The sequence below is a fragment of the Tiliqua scincoides genome, chromosome 7 (genome assembly GCF_035046505.1).
Source record: "Tiliqua scincoides isolate rTilSci1 chromosome 7, rTilSci1.hap2, whole genome shotgun sequence".
NCBI lineage: Eukaryota > Metazoa > Chordata > Lepidosauria > Squamata > Scincidae > Tiliqua > Tiliqua scincoides.
In genome coordinates, this window is record NC_089827.1 from 57,290,013 (window position 1) to 57,316,052 (window position 26,040).

The 26,040-nt window shown below is 44.9% G+C and overlaps 1 protein-coding gene across 1 annotated transcript in view; it reads left to right on the forward strand.

Moving 5' to 3' along the window:
• Window positions 1–26,040, forward strand: part of CACNA1I (calcium voltage-gated channel subunit alpha1 I) — a 301,200-nt gene that overhangs the window by 149,114 nt on the left and 126,046 nt on the right. Inside the window, exon 4 of the mRNA XM_066634415.1 lies at window positions 14,254–14,351. Coding sequence (XP_066490512.1) covers window positions 14,254–14,351 — 98 coding nt within the window. The remainder of the gene's footprint in view (window positions 1–14,253; window positions 14,352–26,040) is intronic.

Genomic DNA, 26,040 nt, shown 5'->3' on the forward strand with positions numbered 1-26,040 from the left:
TGAGGGCAAATATTTAAGAGCCCAATCCTAAGTATGTCTACTCAGAAGTAAGTTCCATTATAGCCAATGCGGCTTACTCCCAGGAAAGTGTGGCTAGGATTGCAGCCCCAGTGATGGTTTAAACAGGCAGGATGTAAATAGAAACCAAATGGGAATGCTTAAGCCTCTTGAACAATCTTTAAAGAATCTCTTGGAAAAAATGGCTCTGCGGGTATTGCAAATCAAGTTTTGAATTTGGGTCAGAGTAATCAGGAACAGCCATATTAATTAAAGTCAGCTCAAATCCCCAATTGAAAATGAAGGAAACAGAAATTACCAGCAGAATCTATGGGTACACTGGACCCCTGACTCAAGGAGGGAGCAGATACAATAACATTTTTGAGTATCAGAAAAGAAGTATAAAAATTCCTTATATGAATAAATGAATTTTTGAGGACTTGTTTCTGATTCCTGTGCTTACTCTGTGTGGGACATGTCTGTTGTCTGGGGAAGATTAGGATATGTATGTTGGCTCCTCCTCATACTACCCAATTTCTCCGGTGTCCTGTCGATACCGCCACCCTGTTTGGGGATTTACGCCATCTGCAGTTGTGCTGAAAGTATGTTGATATAATGTTACACCAGTGTCCATGGCATATCCGCTAGCAGAACTTGGGGCTACAGTGACAGTGCTTTGGTCCTGCTTGCACAGTTGTAGTTGTCCCAAGGTCCGAGGGGCATATGGCAGCAGTTCCCAGACTTACCATGGTCACAAAGCCCTTCTTTTGCAGTGGCCTTCTTTCCAGCACTCTTGGCTGCTGTCACCTTGGATTGCACAAGATATCACACAATCTAAGATGGCAGCACCTGGGAGAGCCAGGAAGAAGAGGCCTTTGGGGATAGCACCTCTGTAAATTCACCACAGCACCCTCAGAAAGAAAGGCACAATTTGGGAACCACTAGCATAGACCACATGCCATTCAGAATAGCCTTTCTGAGATATAGAATATGGCTGTAAATATTATATATTTTAGCAAACATAGAGGGCAAAACAGGGCTGGGAGGGTGGTGGGCAATGGGTTTTCACCTAATCCTAGCCCCTTCCCACACCCAATCCCATGGCGCAGGTCAGTGTAGACCCCTGTGCCGTTGAGGCTTGCCCCCTGGTAAGGGACTGATTATTCCCTTATCCAGAGCAGACCTCAGCAACAGACCCCTCACAGCAGTATGCTGCAGCAACCATTTTGGCACTGCTATATCAGCAGGGTGTGGGAATGGATAGGATTAGGCTATTGTATTGGAATCGCGGAAGACCTGGCAAGGAGGTAGATGTGGTGTCAGCAGTGGCCCCTTTAAGGGTAAGGCCTGGGCATCCAGCAGAGTGTGCTACACAGCTGCAGCCACTTGAAAACAATAGGGCCCTCAGGGATATAAGGAGCACCTGAAGGCAGGAAGGGTTTGTGGGTTGTAGAAGGAGTACAGGTTGGAGGTAGGAGAGGAGACTGACTTGGCTCATTGAATTTGGAATCTGACCTCGGATTGTGACTTGTTGTTTGGACTTTGACACCCTGACTGATTTGACTGACTTACCTGGAACCTGACTTTGGACTGCAACTCAGCTTATTGGCTCTGGACTCTGATTTGGCAACTCTCATTGATTGGACTGGTTTACTTGGAATCTGTGAACTGGAACTGGACTCTGACTTTTGCTTGCTGCACTGTTGAGTTTCACAAGGGAAACTAATCAGCCTTAAGTGGGCACAAGGCCCAGTGGATTGGGATTTGGCAGAACAGCTATTAGACTTACATGGATTTCAGAGCACAATCCAAAGTCTGCCTTTGACTGCGCAAGTCCCTTGTGCAGGCCCAGTAATGTTAATGTGCTGTAAAGCATGTTTGTGACACTCTGGAAGAGACTGAGCTGGTGCACGGATACAAGCTGGGCCATAGAGGCCAGATGGGGCCTCCACAACACTGAAAGCAAATAAGTTTGTGCCAGCTGAGAGCTGCTGGCATAGGAGGTTGGACAGGGTATTGGGAGGGCAGAATGGGGGTGTTCTTCGGTAGATAGCCTGGGCCTGGGAGGGGATGGGACTAGTCTTGGCAACTTAGGCTGGATCCTAACCCTCCTTCTAGCCAGCCGGTGTTACACCAGGCTCCTCATATTTGCATCAGAAATTTCACTGGCGCAGAACTGAGTAGCCACATGGGGTGGCTGGCACATGACACGGAGTAACGGGATGAATGGGGGATGAATGTCCAGTTACTACATTGCACACAGCCACCTCCTCACTGGATACTATTGGCCAGTTGGCCTGCCTATTCCAGCGCAGGTTAGGATTGGTCTCTTGGTTATTTTGAGGCACCTAACGGGCTCACCCTTTATTATCTGCATTATCTTCAGAACCTCTAGCCAATGTAGTTTATAACATATTATAAAGGGTCTGAAAATTAATGAAAAAGAGCACACAATTAGTTTCTTCGCTGATGACGTAGCTCTCTCATTAACTGAGTCAATAACTGCTTTACTGGAATTACAAAAACTTCTGACCACATATGGAGAAGTGGCATGTTTTCAAATTAATTTTCTAAAATCCACGTGTTATGCTTTCATGTTTCAGAGACAGAAGAACAGCTTTTGCATAATGTATCTGGCATCTCAGTTAGGTAATTTTATCAAATATTTAGGGGTCAGTATTCTGAAAAAAAAATTATCTCAATTAAAGAAACTGAATTATGATCCTGTAATAGATTAGGCAGGATCTTGAAAGGTGCTTCCACATCAATTTACCATGGTTGGGTAAGATTGTAGAAGGTGAAATGTCAGCCTTATTGAAGTCAGCATTCTGTTTTCAAACTATCTATAGCCGTCTCTAATAAATGTGTTAGCAGATGGCAAACTCTATTGAATAAGTTCATTCACTGCGGTTAAAAAAAATCTGTTGTTATGCATTGATCCACTAAGCAGAGTGGCCTTGGCATTCATCTTACCAAGTTGGGATTATGAATAATATCAACTACAGTAGTTGCTTGGTATTATCCATTTTAAAGAATCCATTTTTCAGAGCAATCCTGGAGGTACAAAAACTATAGATACATAAATGAACCTCAGATAATATCACCCCTCACACCAATACTAGATCATCTTTTATTTTCAGATGTAGAAAAACATCAATATTTTAAAAATTGGGAAAACAAACATTTTAGAACGTATGATATCTTAGATCACATTCTCTTAGAATGTGATTAAGGAATGACCATCTCTGAGGCTCAGCTTAATGCAGGCCTGGCCCATTCATGAGGCTAACTCATATATGTGAAGTGAAGAGTGCAAGTCATTTAAAAAGAGCTGCTATTTAACTTGGCAGTCTTATTCAGAAGTCAAGGTCTCATTTCCATTGCACTTTGTATGTGAATCTCTGTTTTGTTTTAACTACTTATAAAAACACTTATATCCTACCTTTCTATCTTTCTGTTAGTAACATAGCACCCAAAGTATCTCGCAACAATGGAAAACAGCAAACCACTAAAAGGGAACACAACAATCACAACAACACAGCTTTTCCTTGTGTATTGTGACATTCCTTTATATGCACCTTGGTCTCTCTGCATGTATGCGAATATGAGAGAGAGAGAGAGAGAGAGAGAGAGAGAGAGAGAATGTATCATTCTCTGATGATTCCTGTTTACCTACCCAGCCCCTGTCCACTGCCCTGGTTTTTATAAATCATCTTTGTCTCTCTGAGTTATTTTTGTTTAACAAGAGCTTGAATATTTTTATTATCTGCGAAAAAACCCATCTGTCTCTTTCCCTCTCTCTCTCTGTGTCTCAGCTCCAATGCCACCGCATTTCAGGGAACAAATCATTTCACTCAATTACTCCAAATGGGAGCAAGAGGGGAGGGGGAAGAGCACAGAGAAGAGAAAACAATCACAACACTTGGACAGGTTTACCTCCTTGCATCTGAAAATGTGTCCCTCTGACAAGTCCTTTTGTGAAAGACTTTGACACGAGCTCTTTCTATGGCTCAGGCAGGGAGCAAGGCTGAGTGATAGATCAGGTTAGATGCCTGGCTAAGGCTGGGAGAGCTGATTCAGCAGTCAGAGCAAACTCTCATGTTTAATAATGTAGGGAAAAATTAGGTGCTGACAGCTCTCAAGCTCAGAGCTTCTCTATGTAATTATGTACTGTTGAACTTACAAAACAGCTTATTTTTGGAGAGGAGTTGGAGGAACATGGTATTAATAAGCCTTTATGCAGCCATCCTGATCTGCGACTGTTTGATAAGCCTTGCCTTATTCAGCTTTACCTTTACGCCCATTTTACAGATGTGGAACTGAAGTGGAGAGAGAGAAGTGACTTGCCTAAGTGAATTCAGACATTGCCCAATGTCTGAACCAGAATTCGAACTTTCTTTCTACTCAAGGCCAAAAATGTTAGTCATTCCTAATCCCACTTCTACTCCTGCCCTTTAGGCATGAATTTCAAAGGAAAAGCCATCTTTGTCAGTTGCACTCTAACTCCACCCATTGCTCAGTAGTGTGCCATATTCCTGCTATAGTTTCACGATTCCTTTCCATATGGCAAAAGCAAAAGTGGGTGCCAAGTGTTACTTGGATGGCTGGGTCACCCCAAACCCCACCCCTTGGCTTTTTCTCTCCAGGTGATGTATGCACCTGCACAGTCTGCAGGTACCAGTACAACCCCAAAGCCTGTTTTTGAAATACTTTATATTCCTCTCTACTGCTGTGCAAGGTGCAGACCACACTTCTTTGCTGTGCAGGAACAGCCTGACCTTCCATCTCTTCCCATGGTGCCTCTGCAGAGCAGCCTTGTGGCTCAAGATCCGAGAAAGGAGTGAAGATATTGTGATGCTTCCTTTCTCCTTTCAAGAGTCATCCTGCTGCCAGGAAGCTTATCCTCTGCAAAATGGTTGCTGGTGCTGCATGCAGAGTTTCTCTCCATTGCTGCATGTGAGCAGCAGCAGCCACCCAGCCCACTTCCTCCCACCCATTACCAGATCTGCTTGTCCACTTTTGCACATCAAGTTTGCAGAGGAGGGATTCAGTAGCAGAGTTATTCTTGGAAAGAAATGACATTACAATTTCCTCCTTCCTTTATTTATTTTGTTTTAGAAAAATGAGATTTACAGCACAATCCTATGCATGTCCACTGAGAAGTCTTACTGAACTCAACAGAACTTACTCCCAAGAAAGTGTGTATAGGAGGAAGAGAAATTGTATGTTTCCATGAGGAATGGTGGGGACATAACCATGTCACAACTCTTCCTCTCCTAAACAACCAGGCCATTTCCTCCACCAAGTGTCTCAGTAGTTCTTTGCCAATCCACACTAGACAGGCTGCTGGTGCAATTGTGTCACATCAGAAAAAACACTCAAAATACAGGTCTTTGAAAAGATGGGAACATAGAAAATCCTGGTGTGACAGATTAGAAACCATTGTTGTCTGACCCCCTAGAGGTGGTGTTGCTAGGCAGGTGTCAGGGTACAGACCACACTGGGTGACACACATGGGGGGGTGACATCAGTACTGGCCAAAATTGGTAACATCTTGGTATTTTTGAATAATACCATCATGTTATATGTCATTCAATGCATAATTCAATTAAGAATGCAATGAAATAAACCACTTTGAAATATCTCTATTCTATCAAAAGATATAAACCCCCCCAAAAAAAATCAGAAAAGGAAAACACAACTGCCTTATGTACCAAAAAGTGGATTTTATTAACTCAAAACCGACTGATAAGACTGATTGTTCTGACAACCAATGTGGTGTTATTATGACACAGCAGGGAAACAATAAGGTGTTCCTATGAGTCCGTTCTCATTTCTATGTACTGGAGCTCATACTAGAACTCTTATTCCATTGCATGAGTGTCATTAAGTTGGCCACTGGTTTTTTGTGGGTTACTGATTTGTTGTGTGACCTGCACTATTATATATCATAATAAATAAAGTTAGTGGGAATGACGTCAACCTTAGTGATGCCACTGAATTTAGGCTGTGTGCATGATATTGTAATTTATTCTGAATGGTCTGGTACACAAGGAGGTCCATTATGGCGGTGACACAATGAGCTCTTGCACTGGGTGACCAATCCCTAGTGACGTTTCTGGAGCTGTTCACCAAGTATTGCGCTGATTGTGTATTTTATTTGATCCTCCTCATTTTTAAGAAATAAGATGTTCAGTAAGTGTTGCACTGTTTATGTATTTGTTCCTGTTCATTTTTACAGAAATAAATGCATAAGTAACTACCTTTAGGCTGTGCGTATGATATTGTAATCTAAAGGTACAAATTTAATGATGCAGAGACAGGGTGATGATGCAAGGGCAAAGCGATGATGCATCACCACATCCACCACCCAGGGTGTTGCCATGCCCACTGCATGGGAGGAGGTCCATCATGCGGGTGACGCATTGGCCTCCCGCAGAGGGTGAGACAAACCCTAGTGAGGCCACTGCCCCCTCATAAGAAGTGTGTGAACAAATAATAGCTGTTCCAGACTAAGTAGCTAGTGTGGATCCATTTTGCCTCATTAAATGGCAGAAGGGCATTGCAGGCTGATAATGGCATATATGGTGCAGGTAAATGAGCCCTTGAGGAGTGATTGCTCTTATTTGGTACCATGAGAGTGTTGCCCAAGTCAATCGGAGGACAGTTGGCAGGCACTGAACTCTGTTTCAGGGAGTTGTTCTTGGATTTATCCCCCATTACATTTCTGTTGCTGCTGGTGAGTAGGTGTTTGAGACTCAGTGTGCCACAGGGCCCTTTGTAAAACTGATTCATCAGCAGAGGGTTTTTGATTCTGGACCCTGATTAACAGGGATGTAGTCGAGGTGGAGCAGAGCTCCAGGACTTCTGCACCAGGAGTGACAACATGGTTGGCAGAAGTGCTCAGGTGCCACCCTTGAAACGTTTTTTCAAAGGACCTTAACTGAGAAGCATCAGGCCCTCAGGAGGCAAACTGAGGCATTTGCCCAGAGGCATACAGTTCATTAGTTGTCTTTGCCAAGGGCAACCTGAGAGATTGCATTAAGCTGATATAAAGTAGTAGGAGAAGAAAACACTCCAACGAAGAATGTAAATGTGGGGTTTTTGGTTGTAGCCAAATGAGGCATTGTTGTGGAGGGTAACCTGATGAGCTCCTGCCTTCCAAAATTGACCACTGTAGCATTGCTGGTTAACAGCATCATGATTCAGAAGTGGTTGTTTAGGTGCTGGTATCCTTGCCCCACAACCTTTGTTTTGCATGCCCAAGGAATTCCCAGGGGTTTCAGTCACAATACATCTGCTTATTGCTTATGGCCATTCATAGTCTTCTATATTACTCTGAGGAACCCTGACCTCCACTCGCTGCTGTTACTTTCACATATCTTTAAATGAATCGTGAGCCAAGAGCCCTCTGTTCTTTGCAGGTGAATCTCCTTACTTGGATCTTTCCTCAGAATGGCCCCCAGTCTGTAGCTAGGCCTGAGGGTGAAGCACGCTCCCTGAGTGGCTGTCTTGGGGTAAGCCAGTGGTACTCAAACTTTTCCGGCCAGTGGCTCCCTTGACCCCCGTAGCTGTTGGCCATGACTCCCCATCATGTTTCTGAGGGCTGGAAGTGACATCATTAAACAGGAAGTGGCCAGAAATATTAACTATATTAAATATAATATTATAATATATATTTATTATAATATAATATTAAATATTAAATATATATTAACTATTGTAATACTAATTATATTAATCATATCATTAATTAAATGCAGATCTTAAAAATATATTAATACACAGCATTATACATGGTTTAACTGCTGATCACTGTTGGAGACAGGATGCTGGAGTAGGTAGATTTTGTCTGGTCCAGGAGGACTCATTTTTTTAAACTTTGTAAGCATACCAATAGAATTATTTAATCAAATGAACTTTGTGAACAACCAGTCTGACCAACATTATACACACACAGCCCTGTGGACCCCAATCCAACTAGTCATTTCTCCCATTCTCCTTGGATAGGATTGAACCCTTTATTCATTTAATGAAATTAAATTTTTCTTTAATTAAATTTAATTTTTAAGGGAAAAAAAAATAGATCATGAAAATATACTGTACGTATCAGAGCTGATAAGGGTTTGGTTAGGAAGCTGATTTGTCTCCTATACTAGGAGATCCACAGCTCAAGCCTATGTATGTCTACTCAGAAGTAAGTCCCATTAGAGTCAATGGGGCTTACTCACAGGAAAGTGTGGATAGGATTGGGCTGGCAATCACTTCATCAATGGCTGATAAGTATTCTCTTCAAATAGCAAGATTCATCACTTTAAAAATACAGCCACTCCTCTTCAGTCAGACAACAAGATTAATAAATTTACTTTAAAAACAGTGCCCTTTTTCTGCTCCTGGCCAAGTAAAGTGTGTGCTTCTCTCCCCCCCCCCCCCTTTGCCAACTGCATGGAAACAACTTTAAGAGCCCTGGTGACTGGTAAAATAGGAAGCGTTTTATGGGGAGGGGGAGGAAAGCGGGAAGGTTTGGAGATCGAAAGGGGGGAGTGGAAGAGGGAGGGGGTTGAAAAGAGAGATTTCACTTTGATGAGAAGCGATCCCAGGCTGGGAACTAGGAACCAACCAGACAAGGATCAGCGAGCGTTAAGGACTGCAAGCTGAGCATGCTCGGTACTTGCCAGTTGGGGTTTGGAATTGAAGAGCTTTGGAAATAACATGCAGTGAACACAGAAGGTGGCAGCCTCAGAGTGGAGGATGGATGGGGCGGCAGCAGCCACTCTTACAGCTGAGCAACTCCCATTTCTTCTGCTTTAAAAAAAAACGCAGACGACGGGCAGAATACGGGCTCGTATTCTGCCTGGGGTGTGACTGTATCACTGTGAGAGGACATCCCGCACCTCCCCTTTGAGTTCCTGGCGCCTCCCTAAAGAGCCATGCCACACAGTTTGAATAACATGGGGGTAAGCTCATGGGTAAACAAGTGTACTTTCATATCATTCTTCCATCAGCGAGGAACAACTGTTTATTCAGAGCTTTGCTTAGCTTCAATTTCTGTGACTTGGTATTTTGGGAGAGTATGTGATGACACATGGCAACAATGGGAGTAATTTTGATGAGCTCCAATGGATGAGAGTGGAAGGCAAAAGAGGAGGAAGCCTGAAGGTAGCATACAGGCATATTCCAGATATAGAGGTTCGCACATATGTGTTCCCCAGTTGATGGATGGAACATAGGAATGATTTGCACATGTGATGCAGGTCATCCCCAGAGTCACCAGGTCTAAGGGTTTGACCTGAAGTTTCCAGGTTTTCTTAGAGTTTCCAGGAGAAGAAAGTAATATCTTGAGGTGAAGAGCCTGATTCAAGAAGGGTGCTATTTTCCACTTGGTTTGAGGCTTTTCGCTATTCATCCTGTGCCCATTAGGCTCCACACCTGGGCCACCACATACCACCCCTTAAGTCCCAGACCTCCCTCCTCAAGTCATTAGGTACAATCAGGCTCTGGTCCCTGGCTTGCCAGATGACATTCTCTGCACCAAGTCTACTAGCTCTCTTCCCTATTCCACCAAGCATCCTCCTAATTTGTTAGACACTGCCCCTAAGCCTTCAGTCCTGTCCCCCCCGCCCGCATCCGCTGGCAACCCTAATTGTTTCAGTGCTATCTGTTGTATTCTATGTTTGCCAAGCACCTCAAGTGCTTTTCAGTGGTGTGACAGCTCAATCCTGAGCTGCCTGACGCACAGGGCTGCCACAGCACTGAAAATGGCTGCTGTGGCATCCTAAGCATGCTGGGCAGCACTGGTGGCTCCGTGGGAGAAGAGGACTTTCACCCCCTTCCCCTGAGTGAGAGAAGTAGCCCCACAATGGGGCTACTTGATTCTGTGGAAGCTCTATAGCCGGTGCAGGATCAAGAAGTTCTGTGTTGGGCCACGTGGCCTGACATGGGGCTTTAGATCCAGTAGAGCTGAGCTCTGCCAGTCCGGCCCTCTTCCGTCCCTCCCCAGCTATGCTTCCTCCCCGCCCTCCCCTTGCCCCAGAACGCCTCCTTCTTGCCTCCCCCTGTGCCCCCCCCCCCCGCTTACCTCTCCACTGCTCAGCTGCTTTGACAGTATATGGTGAGCCACCACTTGAGGCTCAGGATTGGGCCCTGAGGCAGTAAATCCATTGCTGTGCATTCCAGTCAGGCTGATTCATGCACTCATGGGAAACAGGAACCAGAGAGCACAACAACCCTAATTTGTAATGCAAAAACTGTACTTAAAGCATGTTTGTTTCTTAAATGATTCGCATAGTAATTTATATTTGTCACCTAGCCTGAATGGGTGGGAGCCAAGCTGGAAAGTGATCACCTGGGTTTGCTTCTTACTCATCTCATGATGGCCAATACCAGGGTTGTCCTGGGAAAAGGTCCAGGTAAACACACTGTATAATTTTCTTTTTGAAGTCTTCAGTGAATTAGTGAATTGGTGAATTAGAAAAGCCACCCCCTTTCTGTCAGTTAAGTGAACATTTGAATTAAATTTTATAGTATGCCAAAGTAAGACTATTATGACTTGAGCATGCTCCACAATGGAGCAAAACAAACACCACTTTTAAATGGAACCAGTTCATTAACTGGTTAAAATACCGTGCCCGATATTTAAGTACCTATGGCATTTTGATGTGATTTAATGAAGGGAAAGGTTCTGTTGTCTCACACAGACAAACCATTTATTGTTTGGAAGAATCATCTTGAGCGCATCACCTGATTCAAGGGAAGAACATAAATTGTTCATGACAGTGCCATCAAGCCCTGAAAATTCTCTCGCAGGAGAGTGCTCTGAATCTTAATATGATTCATGAATTAATCGATTAATTATACCAATTAATTCTGTCAAAGCTAATCCCTTTTGCTATTAATGTTCAGGAGCAGGGCTTAGGAGATTTGGATTTTGCTTTTGATCCCCGTTTCTGGGACACTGTTTCTCATTTCTTGCTTCTGTAAGGAAGAGAAAGCAGTTAACTGTTGCACTGTAAAGAGAGACTGAAGAACATAGATATTGCTCTTCTGGAGGACACCAGAGATCCAGCGAGTCCAGTATCCTGCTTTCTACAGTGGCCAACCAGATGCTTCTAGAAGTGCATGAAGACAGTAGTCCTTGCCTACTCTTGGTCTTTCAGCATAGGGGTGGCAACGATCGGACGCTGACAAAGGGTCCGGTCCCATCAGAAGGTCCCCTGCCTGGATTAGTCCCTGAACTCACAATAGGTGACAGTGGGCATGCCCAGTGCAACATCAGAGAGTGGAAAGGGAACACTATGCGGCTCCCAGAGCAGGGGCTTGCCCCAGGACTCTTAGCAGTGTGGCACCAGCAGTGCCTTAGCAGCTGGTATTCAGTGGAATTCTACTGGTGAGCATCAGCTACCACTTGTACTTGTTGCTTGCTTATGGAATTATTTTTTAAAAGTGGGAGGATTTAATTGCTCAGCGAGAAGTAAATCTACTCTTGCCCACCAGTGTCATGGCCAATGAGTTAAAACCATGGGAATAATTGGTAGGCACTCCGATGCTGATTTTTAATTTAATTTTTATCACAACTAATTAATATCAGCTGAAACTTATTATTTTATTTTAATATAAGTTTTTGGCATTTTGCATCGGTTTGTGATGCTTCCCCCCCTCCCCCACCAAGTTTCAGATAAATAATTTCCACTCCAATCTTAAACAAATTTCCTTGTTGTTTTAAGTGCCAGTCATTTCCACAAAACTTACACTTAAGCGCAAACGCTTTAGACTAACAGCCTTTTGAATAAGGACTCGTCCACCTTCCGTCCCCCCTCAACTAATTAAAAGGAAAGAAACACAATATATCCTCTTAACTGCTCTCCCACTGCCTGGGGTGAGAAGGCCCTTCTGGGTCATTGCCTGTGCCTCCCCCCTGCCTCCCGCACTCCACTGTAGCCCTGCACCCTGCCACTTTGCAGAACTGCTCTGCTTTAAAGGTTATTCAGGGGGGGGGGGGGAAATTCCTGCTGTGTAGGCTGCTAGATTTTTTTAAAAGCTCAGACTCTCTGTCTGCTTTTCTTAATTAGGGTGCAGTGGGGCAAGCCTACAACAGAGACACAATGATACCTGAAGGAAGATCTTGACTTCCTTGAATCCAGAAGAGATTTTATTCTCTACTTCCAAAAAGAAAACCCAGTATTGGAGTCAGAGCTCCACAAGGAAGATTCACATGGTAGTGTTGCTCTGGGACGCCCAGCATCAGTTTTAAATAAACTGAAATTAAATCTGGACGAGACAGAGGTCCTCCTGATCTGGAAGGCGGCTACACAGGTATTAGAGCCACTACTTGCTCTGGATAGGGTAACACACCCTCTGAAAGAGCAGGTTCACAGCCTGAGAGTCTCCTGGACACGTCCCTGGATGCTCAAGTGGCATCTGTGGCCAGGAGGGCTTTGGCAGGTGCATCGGCCACACCGGTTTCAATCAGATCTGACGACGGTGGTCCATGCCCTAGCTTAATGCACTCTGCATGGGGTTACCCCTGAAAATGATTCAGACGTTGCAGAATGCGGCAGCTTGGTTGGTCACTGGGGCTTGGCCTGCGGAATCCACTGTGCCACTGCTCTGGCTGCTACACTGGCTGCCCACTGCTTTCCAAGCCCAATTCAATGTGTTGATTATGACCTTTAAAGCCCTATATGGCATAAGACCAGGATACCTCAATGACCACTTTCCCCACATCCCTTGCAGTCATCAGAGAGGGCCTCCTCAGGATACCTCCACATACCTCCACCATCCTTCTCAGGATACCTCCACCATCAGAAGCCAGGGGGATGGTGGCTAGATGTACAGCCTTCTTGGTTGTGGCACCACACCTCTGAAATCAGCTACCTGAAGATTTGAGGGCAGCCTCTTCAGTATATGGTGGGGTTTGAAGACCCATCTGTTTCAACTGGTCTTTGTGGAGGGAGGCACTCCTTAGGGATCCCTTGTACTCTTTCATGCTGCTGACCTTATAATCTGCTCTTTTATTGTCATCTTTTAAATTGTTTTAATGGCTTTTATGGTTTTTATTTTTTATAGTTGATTCTAATGTTTTATCTTTATGTGTTTGGTTTGTTGTACACCGCCTTAAATTTTAGAAAAAATGGTATATTATAGATAGATTAGATAGATAAAATATGGGAGGGGCTTTAGCTCATGAAGCACAGAAGGGTCAGGTTCAATCCGTGGCATCTCAAGGTTGGGCTGGGATAGAATCCTGCCACTCAGAGTGCAATGCTGGATTAGGTGTTTCAGTAGAAGGTAGCTTGAAATCAGCCTTTGAAAAAGTGGCCAAATTGTATAATGCAGGAAAGGAGTGCCATTCTTAGGTTTAGGGACTGATCATGTGAAAGGGGCCCAGATTGGGACTGTCTATAGCACCAACAACCTGCCTCAAGACTACCAGTTCCCTGCAATATTTAAAAAAATTAATAGAAAGTGTATTACACAAACAAGTGCCACCAGCTGGATCAAGGCATTGGCTTGATACCTCCATCCTCAAGATTGGTCTTGCCTTTCCTCGTTTCCTTTAGCAAGATTCTGTCTTACTAAAGTTCACTTGATTCTGCAAGTTGGCCTAGTAAAAGGCCTCATCTTGCATTTGCTTTGCTTCCTTTTCTCCCCCGGGTGAGACCTGAACTGTTTTATAACTACTATTTATTTGGTGACAGCTTCCCCCCTTCTTACAACAGGCAGAACATGTAAATGCCAGGGGAGGCATGGTTTCAGTCAAGTTTCCTGGCTAGTTCTTCTCTGGTGGCTTATCAGAGCTGCTCTTTCAGCTCATCTCTGATCCAAAGGGTGTGAATTAGTGCAAGTTCTTCTACTTTGGGGTTTGGGCGTTTACATCTGTAAAGCACCAGGGTGCTCATGTTCTCATCTAAGGGTCCTCAGAGGGTGGGGATTCATGCCCTGATTTGCAACCTGAAACTGTCACCAGAATCTCTTAATAAAAAGGAATCCTGAGATCTGCAGCCCTGAGTGTCAATTATTTGTTTGATCTTTCCAGCCTCTGCGGGGGGTACCCTCATATTTGATTAGCATGCATGGAGCGATGCTTCCTTTCTAATACTTGCCTACCAGCAAAATCTCAGGATAGTCTGACGGGAAGAATTGAGACACCAGAGGGATTTTGTGCCACTCTGTGTGAACAGCTCCAGCTTCTGCATTGCTCATTTCCCTTGCTGGTTTCAAGCATGTCTCTTACTTTCTGTCTCTCTCCTTTTGCAGGATGGTGGAATATTCTTTGGATCTCCAAAATATTAACTTGTCTGCAATTCGCACTGTACGAGTCTTGAGGCCTCTCAAAGCCATCAATCGTGTGCCTAGTAAGTTGCATCTGCTTTTCTTCTTCCACATACACACACAAGGGCAACCCATCCATGAGGCAAAGTGATGAGAGTTTCGTCAGCAGGGGATTGTGAGGAAGGCAAAGGGCAGCAGATTCCACTCTCAGTCTGACACTGCTGATGCCTCGCTTCAGCCCACTTCAGATGTGAGCCACATTGATCTGCTTTTCTCCTCCTGAAAATAAGCGGAAAGTGGATTGTCTCCCTCCTTAGCATGCTCCTTGTGCAGTTTCTTCAAACGCAGAAGTGCATGACCTCTGGTTTGATTTAAAGGGACTATGAAAACAAAGGAACACCTTCATTTGCACTGTACCTTTAAATACGTAAAATCAGGTCCTGCACTTTTGCATCTGAAGAAACTGTGCAAGGAGCATGGTAGGAGGCTTCTTTTTGTATCAGATGACGTTCCCAGTCATGCTACCTCTGCACACACATGCGCTCACATACACACTTCTTTTCTGATGCACTTTATTGTCTTAGGGTAGGTTTGCTCCAAGTTTTTTATTTGGGGGGGGGGGATATCAACTCATGTAGCACATCCAACCTTTCTGCCCTGTCCATGCTGGTCTCTGCCACAGCTTTGCCCCGAGGTATCCACATGGAGAAAGAGTAATGTTGGCAAAAGACATTCCCTGCTAAAACACTAAACTGAAACCACAGGATCTTTCAATGAGTATGGACCTTTCCATGAGAATTCATCTGCCACAGTACTGCAATCCTTCTGAACAAATTATGTCTCAAACTGCCATTATGCACCGCAATGAATCTTGCAGCCCAGTACTACCTTGGCCTTACAATGGTGGTGGTTGTGATCCACTACCATAAATCTCAAGCTGATGATGCAAAATTCGCCCCACAGTTCTGCAGGCCAGGCATGCCAGCACAAATGCCAGAGTCCGCACATGGATGCCACTGGACTCCAGAACCTCCATTGTCCTCCCCTGTCACTGGTAAATTGGCAGTGAGGGTGGTTCAGGGGATGATCAGGGCAGGGAGCAGGCTGGCCCAGGTGCACTTTTGGGGTGGATCTCATTGGCACTTGCATAGATGGGATCCTATACCCCCTTCCCAGACCTACGTCTAAAGCAGGGGTGTCCAAACTTTTGGGCAGAAGGGCCACATCACCTCTCTGATGCTGTGTCAGGGGCTGGGAATAAGAGAGAATTAATTTACATTTCAAATTTGAATACATTTACATATATTTACATAAATGAATATATTAGAGATGGAACTTATATGAATGAATGAAGGTCTTGCAATAGCTCAAGGCCTATAAAAAGCCTTACTCAAAGCAAGACTGACCTTTCCTTCTGTGCTGCTGCTGCATCACAGACGTGAAACAGCAAGCAGTGCAGGGACCCCTCGTCCCACAACTATGTGAGAGGTCAAACAGTCGCCCTCACAGTGAGAGCAGTTGCATTGGGCCAGTGGTGACTCCAGCAAGTCTCCAGAGGGCCAGAAGCTCATTGGGGACTGGGGGCTACCAGCAGGCCAGATTGGGAGTCCTCGAGGGCTGCAAGTGGCCCCCGGGTCAGGGTTTGGGCAATCCTGCTCTAGAGTATCCTCAGGCTTATGCCAGTTAAACAGCTGGCATAGATCTGAGGAAACCCATTGGAGACCAGGTGGGCTACAGTGAGGTAAGTAAAAATGTCCTTTACTAACTTCTCCTGGGCTCTCTGGTCTCCCTCCAGTCGATGTGCAGTGCATGCTCCGTCAGCAGTGCTGCATGCTCTGTGCTGGCAGGGGAAAGGATCGGGCTCTCAGTCAAACAATTACAAGACTTTTGTATATACTCAATACCATTCTTTAAAAAAGGGATCCAAAGGGAACTAGGAAATTACTGTCTCACAAGCCAATAAGTCCTTGTTAAATTGATGGAAAGTATTATGACAGATAGATTTTTAAGCATATAAAAGAACAAGAAAATTGTCATTCAGGGCGTCAGCAAATAGAAGTCCTTCGTCACCAACACTATTCGTATTATGAGAAGAAAAAGCATGGGCAGCTTTATGAAATCCACAAGCGTCTTGTATCAGTATAGAGGTCACTCAACCATAGGGTCCATTTCTGGAAGAAGACAAAAGTTGTCATCAGAATATTGCTTTTGAGTGAAACTTTGAACTTTCTTGCCCACTAATATAACAGGGTGGATTTAAACATTTGCTGCACTGACATCTGTTGGGGATGTTTATTGATACTGCTGAAGATATGGGGTCATTTTTCACCATCATCTTCTGAACTATAATGTGAAGTAAATGATTTTTAACTTGGAAACGTCCCCACCTGTAAAGTGTTTTTGTGAATGTCCCATGTCACAGGGATGTCTTGGAAGCTTCCTCTCATTATAAAGCTGTTTTTAGAGCATTAGCTAAACATAATGTTTTAAGCTCAGAATAATATGACATATTCTTTCAACTAGTTTAACATCACAATCCTACAGAGAAGCCCATGGCAAAACCCCAGGCCTAGTTTGATAAATTAAAAGCCAAATGTAAACATTCTCTGGAAGTCTAATTTACAAGTGTTTGGTGTGTGTGTGGATAATGGTTTTGCAGCTGCAAATTAGTTCCATGAGCAAAGAACTAAGGATTTCTAGGACTGCAATCCTATGCCCACTAACCAGTGCATAATACCTGGGAGTAAACCATATTGAATATAGTCGGACTTACTTCCGAGTAAACATGCACAAGATTGCCCTTGTCCTGTTTCCTTCCTAGGGTTCTGCTAGTAGGAGTTGGAGAAGTCAGTCACTTTCCAGTTTGGGGGGGGGGGGGGTCTGATTCTCTGTAATAATAGTGCTTGGATAAGGAGCATTGCTCAGTAGGCCATGAATCTCCTCTCTGGTTAGATTGTTCTAATAATCAGTTTCCTCCATGGCCTTCTGATCCCTTTCCCAGCCATATGCTGTTTTGCTCCCATTTCATGGGAATTCTACTAGGTAAAATAACTATTGTTTGTCAGGACCAGCACACTTGTTTAAGGATATTTTAGTGCAAAAAATAGTTATCTTATTAAGCAGCCTTTGTTATTTTTATATGTTTAAAATTTTGTGTGTGTACAGTATTATTTTGTTTTTCCTTTATATTTTTTATTTTGCTTTTGGAAAAAATAAAATTTGTTTAATAAAGTTTATGTTAAAAAATAAGCTGTGAGTAGCAAGGGCTGTTAGAAAAGACTAGCTGGAAACAATACCACTGGGTTTTAGAAGTATTTCTGAAACAATAAGGATATCTTGGGCCCACTGTTCTGTGAAGAAGCAGATAGTTAAAGGAAGTAACATCATTCTATCTCTGTCTACAAGTTCAAGATAAGGAACAGAATCCAGGGCAGGATAACAAAAAAGCAGGAAAATATCTTGCTTTTAAAGAAATTGTAATTTTGACTGATTAAGAATTCTCCTTAGGAATGCCTAGTCTTTTCACAGAACTACAACTTCCACAATTTTTTGTGGGTGAACCACAGCAATTGATGTAGCACTGTAGTGATGACTAGAGCGTTGAAATTAAACTGACAAAACCTGAATTAAACCCTTGTTCAGACATGAAATTTATTTGATGACTTTGGACCAGCCACTATTTTTGAGCATAACTCACCTCATAGGTTTGTAGTGGGATAAAATTGGGAAAATGATCCGTGAATGCCACCCTGAGCCCCTGGGACTGGCAAAAACATTATCTCCAAAATATTTTCCTAAGACTTCAGGCTCCTGGGAAAGTGACCCCAAACATTGTTCCCATCTTTGAAAGCCAGAACAAACAAGGAGATCACAAAGGAAAGATATAAGAAAATCAAGACCTGTCATCATGACTTGATTACTCAACAACATCTAGGAGCAACCCATAAGAGTCAATTTGGAAGAACCAGAATCATAATGGGTGATTACTAATAGCCAGCATGATTTTTTTGTTTGTTTTTAAATGCCAGAGAAACCTTGCTTCTTCTTTTGATCAAGTAACTGCAATAGCTGACAAGGAGAAAGCTGTTCACATAATATAGCTCATCTCCAGCAAAGTATGTGACATAACCTAGTTAGAAACAAGAAAATGGAAAATGTTGGGCTAGGAGGGATTTTCATAATAAGGTAATTGAATGAAAAATTAAACCCAGATAATTAATGGGTCTTTGACTGCCAAGAAAGAAGTATCAGATGGGATTTTACAGGGTCAATTGGGTCCTCAACTTTATGGAAGACAGAATCAGTATTCAAAATAGACTTGATAAACTGGAGTGCTGTGCTGAATCCAACAGATGGAGTTAAGTAGAAACCAATTGTGTTGATTGTGTCAATTGGAGCTGGAGGGCTATCCCTGGTGCTGGTGTCACACTCCTTTCATCTGATCTGCCCAGGCATCTGGGTCAAAATTGACTCCATGGCCACCAGAAGTACAAAGCCAGGATGAGCAAGACTATCCTCAGATGCTTCTCTCCTAGTTACTTGAAGAATTTCCCCAAAGTACTGAATCTTTCAGAAAAGGGGTTTTGTTTGTGTGACAGTGAAAGGTGCTGGGGTTCAAGAAACAATCACTCCATGATGCCCTGTTCTACTTTCTGAGTAGTAGGTAGAAGGATCCTGGTCAGAGTTGCAGGACCCTGGAGAGCTCCAGGTGAACATCTTGCTCCAAAAAGAGCCAGAGAAGGAAAGGTCCTCAGTTGTTTAGGGAATGCTGAAGTTGAGGGAGAAACTCCCAGATCAGACTGTGAATCCTCCCTGGTGATGATTCTTCAGTATGGGGGTAGGATTGGTGGGGGCAGTCTCTATTATTCAGGGCTGTGAAGTTGGTGCACAAAACCTCTGACTCTGACTCCACAGCCCTGCAATTACTACACACATACCTTTAATTTGGTTAAAGAAGTATTTCCTAGAAAAGCCATATTTATAAATCAAAATGAGGGTTGCATGATGAATAATACTTGTTTTCATTTAAATCATATGTGTTGTCATTATGTTCTTGACACTAAATCATATCCACTCTATATTTGAAAGTACTGTATGTAATATACACCTTTCTCTTATTCCACAAGGTTAGGGAAAATCTATTCCAGAAGTAACCAGAGGGAATGCAGCACTGATTGCACTGAAAAAATGAAGAGGCAAACCCCCAAAGTCAGTGGTTCCCAAACTATGTGCCATGGCACCTAAGGGTGCCACAGCGAACTCACAGAGCCGTGGGGCACCATGGAATGTCCCCAGTGGCCTCTTCTTCTCTGCTGACCCAAGCACCACCATCTTGGAATCTGAGTTTTCTTGGTTCAAATCCAGCATTCTACCGTAGCACCACATTGGCTGTTTTATTGCAGGTCTTGTCTATATGTTGTGTTGAGTACTGGCTAGAAACCTATTAGTACAAGTAACAATTGTGGGTTTCTGGATGCTTGGCAATCTTCTGGTTTTGCTATCCTAGACAGGCAGAAGAGGGGAAAAAATCAGGAATAATAATAATAATAATAAAACTTTATTTATATCCCGCCCTTCTCCCCGAAGGGACCCAGGGCGGCTATTCAATAGGAATAGCTTCCAATAGGAAGGCTATTGAGCTGCTGGTAGGCCACTCTGCACGGCAGTTGGACTGCATTAAGCTTGATAGATCACAAGTTGTATAATTGTTTGCTCACTTGCTCAGGCTAAAAACCTCTCTTAAACTTAAAATGCAATTAAGGTGTGACATCAATGTAGGGAAACAACAAAGACAAAAGTATCCTTAAGTTTATGCCACTGAAAGGGACTGGCCATTGGGGGCAGGGGCATCGCTAAAGAGATGCGGGGGGGGTGCAGGCCCCACCGGGTATCACCCTCGGGGGGGGTGACACCACTAGTGACCAAAATTGCTAAAATCGCATTTTGTAGGAATAATACCATCAAGTTAGACATCATTCGATGTGTAATTTACAGCAGAATGCAATGAAAGAAAACTGGAGTGAGATATCTCCACTCAATCAAAAGTTATGGCCAAAAAACCTGGAAAAAAATGCAACTCTCTTATGTAACAACAAAGCACATTTCCTTAATTCAAAACTGACCTATGAGATTGATTGTTCGAAGAGCCAATAACATGTTGTTATGACACAGCATGGAACCAATAAGGTGTTAGTAGGTGACACCCTGGGGGCGGTGACACCACTAGGGACCAAAATCATTAAAATCACGGTTTGTAGGAAAAATACCATCATGTTATATATCAATCGATGTGTAATTTCATGCAGAATGCAATGAAACAAACCACGTTGAAATATCTGTGTTCTGTCAAAAGGTATAGCCAAAAAAACAGCAGAGGCGGGGTGATGGTACATCACCATGCCCACCATCCAGAGCATTGCCCCTCCTACTGCATAGGAGGAAGTCCATCATGGGGGTGACATGCTGGCCTCCCATAGTGGGTGATGCAAACCGTAGAGATGCCACTGATTGGGGCAAATAAGTAAGGAGTGAGAGGCATGACTTCTGCTGTCTCCTGCACGACTCCTCTGTTTCCTGTGATCTAAAAATACTCCATCCATACCCTATACAAGGGAGTGAGATCATGGCCCTATTTTTCCTAGGCACATCCTGCTTCTCTTTTTGTCCCCTCTTTCACATCTACAACGCTGTGTGTGTGATATATCAGGATGAGTCAGGCTCTACTGGGAATCAGGATCTAGTGGGGAACAGCGTGAACTTGGATGCACTTGCTCCATAGCAGCCTCTTACACACAAACTGTTCCATGGTTTTCTTCACACGTGCAGGCCTGAACAACAGAGATATTTTACTGTGCTTATTGTGGGTTACTGTGGAGAGGAAGGGAAGGGAGAAGAATGCAGTCAGAACAAGAACGACAGTATTCGCCTTGCACCTTTGAAACACTGCTGGTCCTCTCTGCAGGTACTGGCCTGTGTGGAGCCATCGTTGCTGTGGGTATTCCCCCTGTGCGTATTAATACTGATCAAATAATGTCGGCAATGTTTGCACAACTGTGCATCGCACAGCAGTCAGTAATGAATTAATAATTATTAATAACTGTGCCTTTGCAGGGTCACACAGAAAGACAGGATGCCCTTGCCTGCTTATTAAGGGCAAAATAAAGATTTCCTCCCTGCACTGAATAAGATCTTCTCACTCCCGTCTTTGTTCAGTAGGTTAAGTGGCAATTCTGCTCTCTTTAGAGTGCAAAAGTCAGAGTTGGTTTCCTCTCTTCTCTAGGAAATGGCATGCAGGTCCACAGGGCTCTGCTTAGGGGATAGCTGAGGGTATCTATTAGGGAGGGGGAAAAATCTTATGGAAGCCCACTGAAGCTGCTGAAATATTTATTCCAGTGCTATGCAATGCATTTTGAGAGCAGTTTCTCTTCATCTGAGGAAAGACCACAAAAGTAAAGGGCACTCTATTCTGATTTTCTCCAAAGGCCTGCCTCTATCTTGTTCGGAAAGGGTGCCTTGTGAGCAGAGAAAATGGTTGTCTGCTACTCCCTTCCCAGCCAGGTAGTGAGTTTGCCTTTGCAGTCACAAAACAGGAACAACTGGTGGCCCTGAGGAGGTGGGGGGGGGAAGTGCCAGGCGCCACACCTGTGGGCCCTGTGTGGGCTGCACTGTTGTCCAGCTGTGCCGCTGCTGTCACCTTTGCCCGCCCTCCTGAGCCATTCTGCGGGCTGGTGGAGGACTTTTACATGCATACAGTAGCATCCCCTGGGGGCTGGGGATAAGAATAGGCCCTCAGTTTGGCTGTACTTGTCGTAAGAGGCGACTGAACAGCCACTGGGTAGATGGGACTCATTAGCCTGGGAAGGCAGCTCATCTGAGAGAAGGAAAACTCTGATCCCAAACCTCCACTGCCTTGTGGCTACATCCAGTTATGGAAAAGGCTTCAGGAGTCAACCTCGAGGCAAAATCCGGAGCCGGAGTCCCTGAGGCAGTTCATGGCTGAACACAGTCACGTTCTTGCAACTCCTGTTATGCCGCTGGAACCAACTGTATTGGCTTCTGCCTTTCCATTGGACCATTTCAGCGACGTGGAGAGGGGGGATTTGCAGCATGGGTAATAGCCTATCCTCCATACCTACTTTACCCAGGCTTCGTGCACTGGAGAGGACACTGTTCCAGAGCCACCATTCAGAGCGTGACACCATGGTCTTCCGAGACTGAAGGATGCCAACATGCAGTAGCATGTATGTATGGCCCTATTGCACAAATGCCAAACGTATCAGAGAATCATAACCAGCAGGCACAGTCCCACTCCTCCCACATGTTCACTGAACCTGTGGGGAGTTGAACAAAGGAACAGCCCTATAGTCTTGTAAGACGTTTTCCCAGTGAAGAAGCCACTAGGGTGGCTAGAGACCAACCAGTTCAGACCATGTACTTGTCTTTGAGCCAGGCCTTTACATTTTAACTTGAGAGATTTTACAAGTCAGATGAATTACTGAAAAACACTATAGGGAATCTCTGAGAAACCATTTTCACTTTGCTTCTACCGCTGTAGAGGGATTCAGCACAATGCACCAATTGTATCTGTTTAGCAAAATGCCTCTCATTATAATGAGCCATGTGTGTCTAGAGGGGAGGACCTGTACAATGAAGAGACTTTGTGCACAAAAACGCGTTGCACCTCCTATTCCATGGGATCTTTGTTAGTGCATAGCCTGGTCTTCATCATCAAGGAAGAAGATGGTAGGTTTTGCCTCAACTGAAAAGTTGTACGTTTACTTCCACAATTTGATTGAGTGACAGCCATTTACTTCTGTTGATGTGGCTGCAATCCTAACCACACGTTTCTGAGAGTAAGCCCTATTGAACAAAATAGGACTTACTTCTGAGTAGACCTGGTTAGGATTGTGCCCAGAAAGGCATTTGCAGCCACAACTGAAGGGCGAGCTACATGTTACATGGCACCTGCATGTTTTGGAGTCTTGAAGACCTTTCAAACATACCCTCAGGAGATATTATTCATCGGGAGAGGGTCTTAACCCTTCCCTTACCATTTTTGACCTGAAATTTTGCCTCCTACCTATGCCTATCTTGCAAATATTGTAAATACCACAAACAACTGGGGGAAACATTTCAGGCAAAAGAAGCTGGCAGGTTCAGTAATCACTTTACCTGCCCCTCCTCCAGTGCAAATCACACCCTCCCAATAGGATGTTACAATGGGGAGCCGGAGGCGGGGCTGGGATCCAGCACTTATCTAGATCCCAACCCCTGTTCCCAGGCAGTTTGGAGCGGCCTCAAGCCGCTCTGCTCTCCTTGGACTTGTGCCACCTCAGGAAGTGGTGCAAGTCTGAGGAGACCCATGGGGGAAAGGCGCCTTATCTGGAGATAAGGGGAAAAGTTTCCCCTTGCCTCTGGCTGAGCTGCTTTGGGCCCCTATCCTGCGCTGGATACAGCGCAAGCCTCTTGTCTTTCCTGTTCCTGTGCAGGGAAGGATTGTGCCCTAAACCTGTCCCTTGTCCCAGTTGTAGCCCATGTTTGGGGGAAAGATTAGGTTTGGTCCTTTCTTAGTTGTGTCCCAAATTGCACTTACTTCGTCCTCTAGAATTAAAGATAAAGCATGAACTACTGAGTTAGCCCCTATCTGCATAGCTCCGCCTCTTCATCTGAATGTTATTGCCCAAAGTTCCATTTTTTTTTTGTTGATACTAGAGGGTGACAATGTTTGAAACTGACTTTGGTGGTGGGGGTGGGGAATTGCTGTATTACCCCAAGAACAATCTGTATTGTTTCCTTGGTATTGCAGCCTATTTCAGATAGAGAGAAGCAATTTCCACTTACGATTTTGTGAAGACACTTTTCAGCCATTCATTACCTCTCTTTTTGACAACACCTTACGATTTATAGTGAAGCCTGCTTCCCCGGGGCTGCCGTGCACGTTATTTTAAACACACAGGTGCACTCTGGGGAGCCCAGACCTAAAGATGTGAGAAAATATAATGTTGGAAAGGTAATAAATGTGTCTGTTTTGGAGAAAACATTTAGACGTGCTGGGCAAGCTTCCAGGTACAGTTCTTGGAGTTCATGCATCCTCATTCTGAATCAGGCATGCGGAGCTTGAGGGATCCCAGGGACCTGGTCCCCCGGGTGCCTAATAATTTGATACAGGTAGCTACAAAACTGAAACATTATTTTCAGCTCTGTGCAAGGCCTGACACTTAAATGTATCACACATCAACGTGCATTATGTGGTCTCACAATAGTTTCACTGTGTCAGGGGGCGACCTCCCCCGGGGTCCCTTACTTACCTCTAGAGGGGAGCAACCCCCAGTTACAGAGCCCCCTCTCCTCCTGGGATGGGTAGAGATCCCATCCCACCCTCTGTAGTGCTGGTCCCACCACCCAGGAAGAGGTAGGACCGGGCAAGCCTGCGCCTGGCTTGCCCGGCAGATGGGACGTGGGCGACCCTCTGCTTGGGCCAGCGGGCAGGCGGGCCACCACCCCTCCCGAACCAACCGCGGCTGAAGCGCATCCCCGCAGTGACAACCAGGCAGCTGGCTGCGGAGAACAGCCCACCGGACTACCTGGTGAACCCAGGCTTCCCCGCCTGATGACGTCAGTAGGCGACGAAGCTCGCCGCTGGCCCTGGATACCCAAAGGGGTGGGAAAGGGGGGGCCTGGCAGGGGCTGCAGGCCACTGGTGGAGGAGGGACCTGCATGGGGATTGATCCCCCCCCCCGTGGGCACCGGGAAACCCCTTTCCAGAACCCAAGCCTAGGGCAGGACACTGGCCCTTTTAGACCTGCCAAGCCAGGAAGAGGCGGGGTTAGGAGGAGGAGCCCTGGGCCTGACAGTCAGTTTGGAGAGAGCAGGCTGAGGGAAGGTAGGAGGCTGGAGCTCCAGCCTTCCTACCCGTGACCCAAGAAGCCTGCCTCAAGCCTGAGTGGGGGACCAGGGTGCTATCAACCCCCCCACCATGGCAGTCTGAGGCCAGGCCAACCAAGACCACTGGACACTCTAGAGAGAGAGAAGCTGGACTGGTAGCTGGGCCTTCTGGCCCAGGGATCCTTGTGGGACGCCCTGTGCCCTAGCCCCACCGGGCACCAGGATCCCCACACGCTCAAAGAATATTTTTGCCCCTATTGCGGCAAATATGCATGCAAGAGACCATCTCAGCATTTATGCAGCATTACGGCTGCAGAATCCATGTAACCATGTGACCATGAGTAAAAATTCATGTCTAATGATATCCAGTGCCTTGTTGACATCAACCAATTGAGAAAGCAGCACGCATGGAACCAGATTAATTTCTCTTGGCCAGTGGATTTTCTGTCAATGTTGTTCACTTCACGAATGTCTTGCATGACTAATAGAAAGCATGACTCAGTGTATTCCAAGGATTTTCTCTTGCCCTTTTCCTCCCACTTCAATTTCATCCTTACCACAGCTACTCTTGAAACACTTAAGTTTCCCCCTGCCAATTGCATGGATCTATACTGTGAAGGCCCCAGGGACCTTTCAAATTGCCACAAACTTTTAGTTTTAGACTTCACCCCTGGCCTTCCTGACTCTTCTTCTCTGGCCACTGCAAGCTGTTTTACTCTTAGCTAGACTGCCATTGCTGCTTGTATTGCACCACTGTTTTAAAGGGTAAACATTGCTGCCCTCTCTATAGCCTCAAGATAAGGAAACAAAAGTCAAATCAGGAAATTGACAGCTGGGTACTGGAGGCAAATGGTGAATAGGGCATTTCACCTGGTGTTTGCTTGGCTT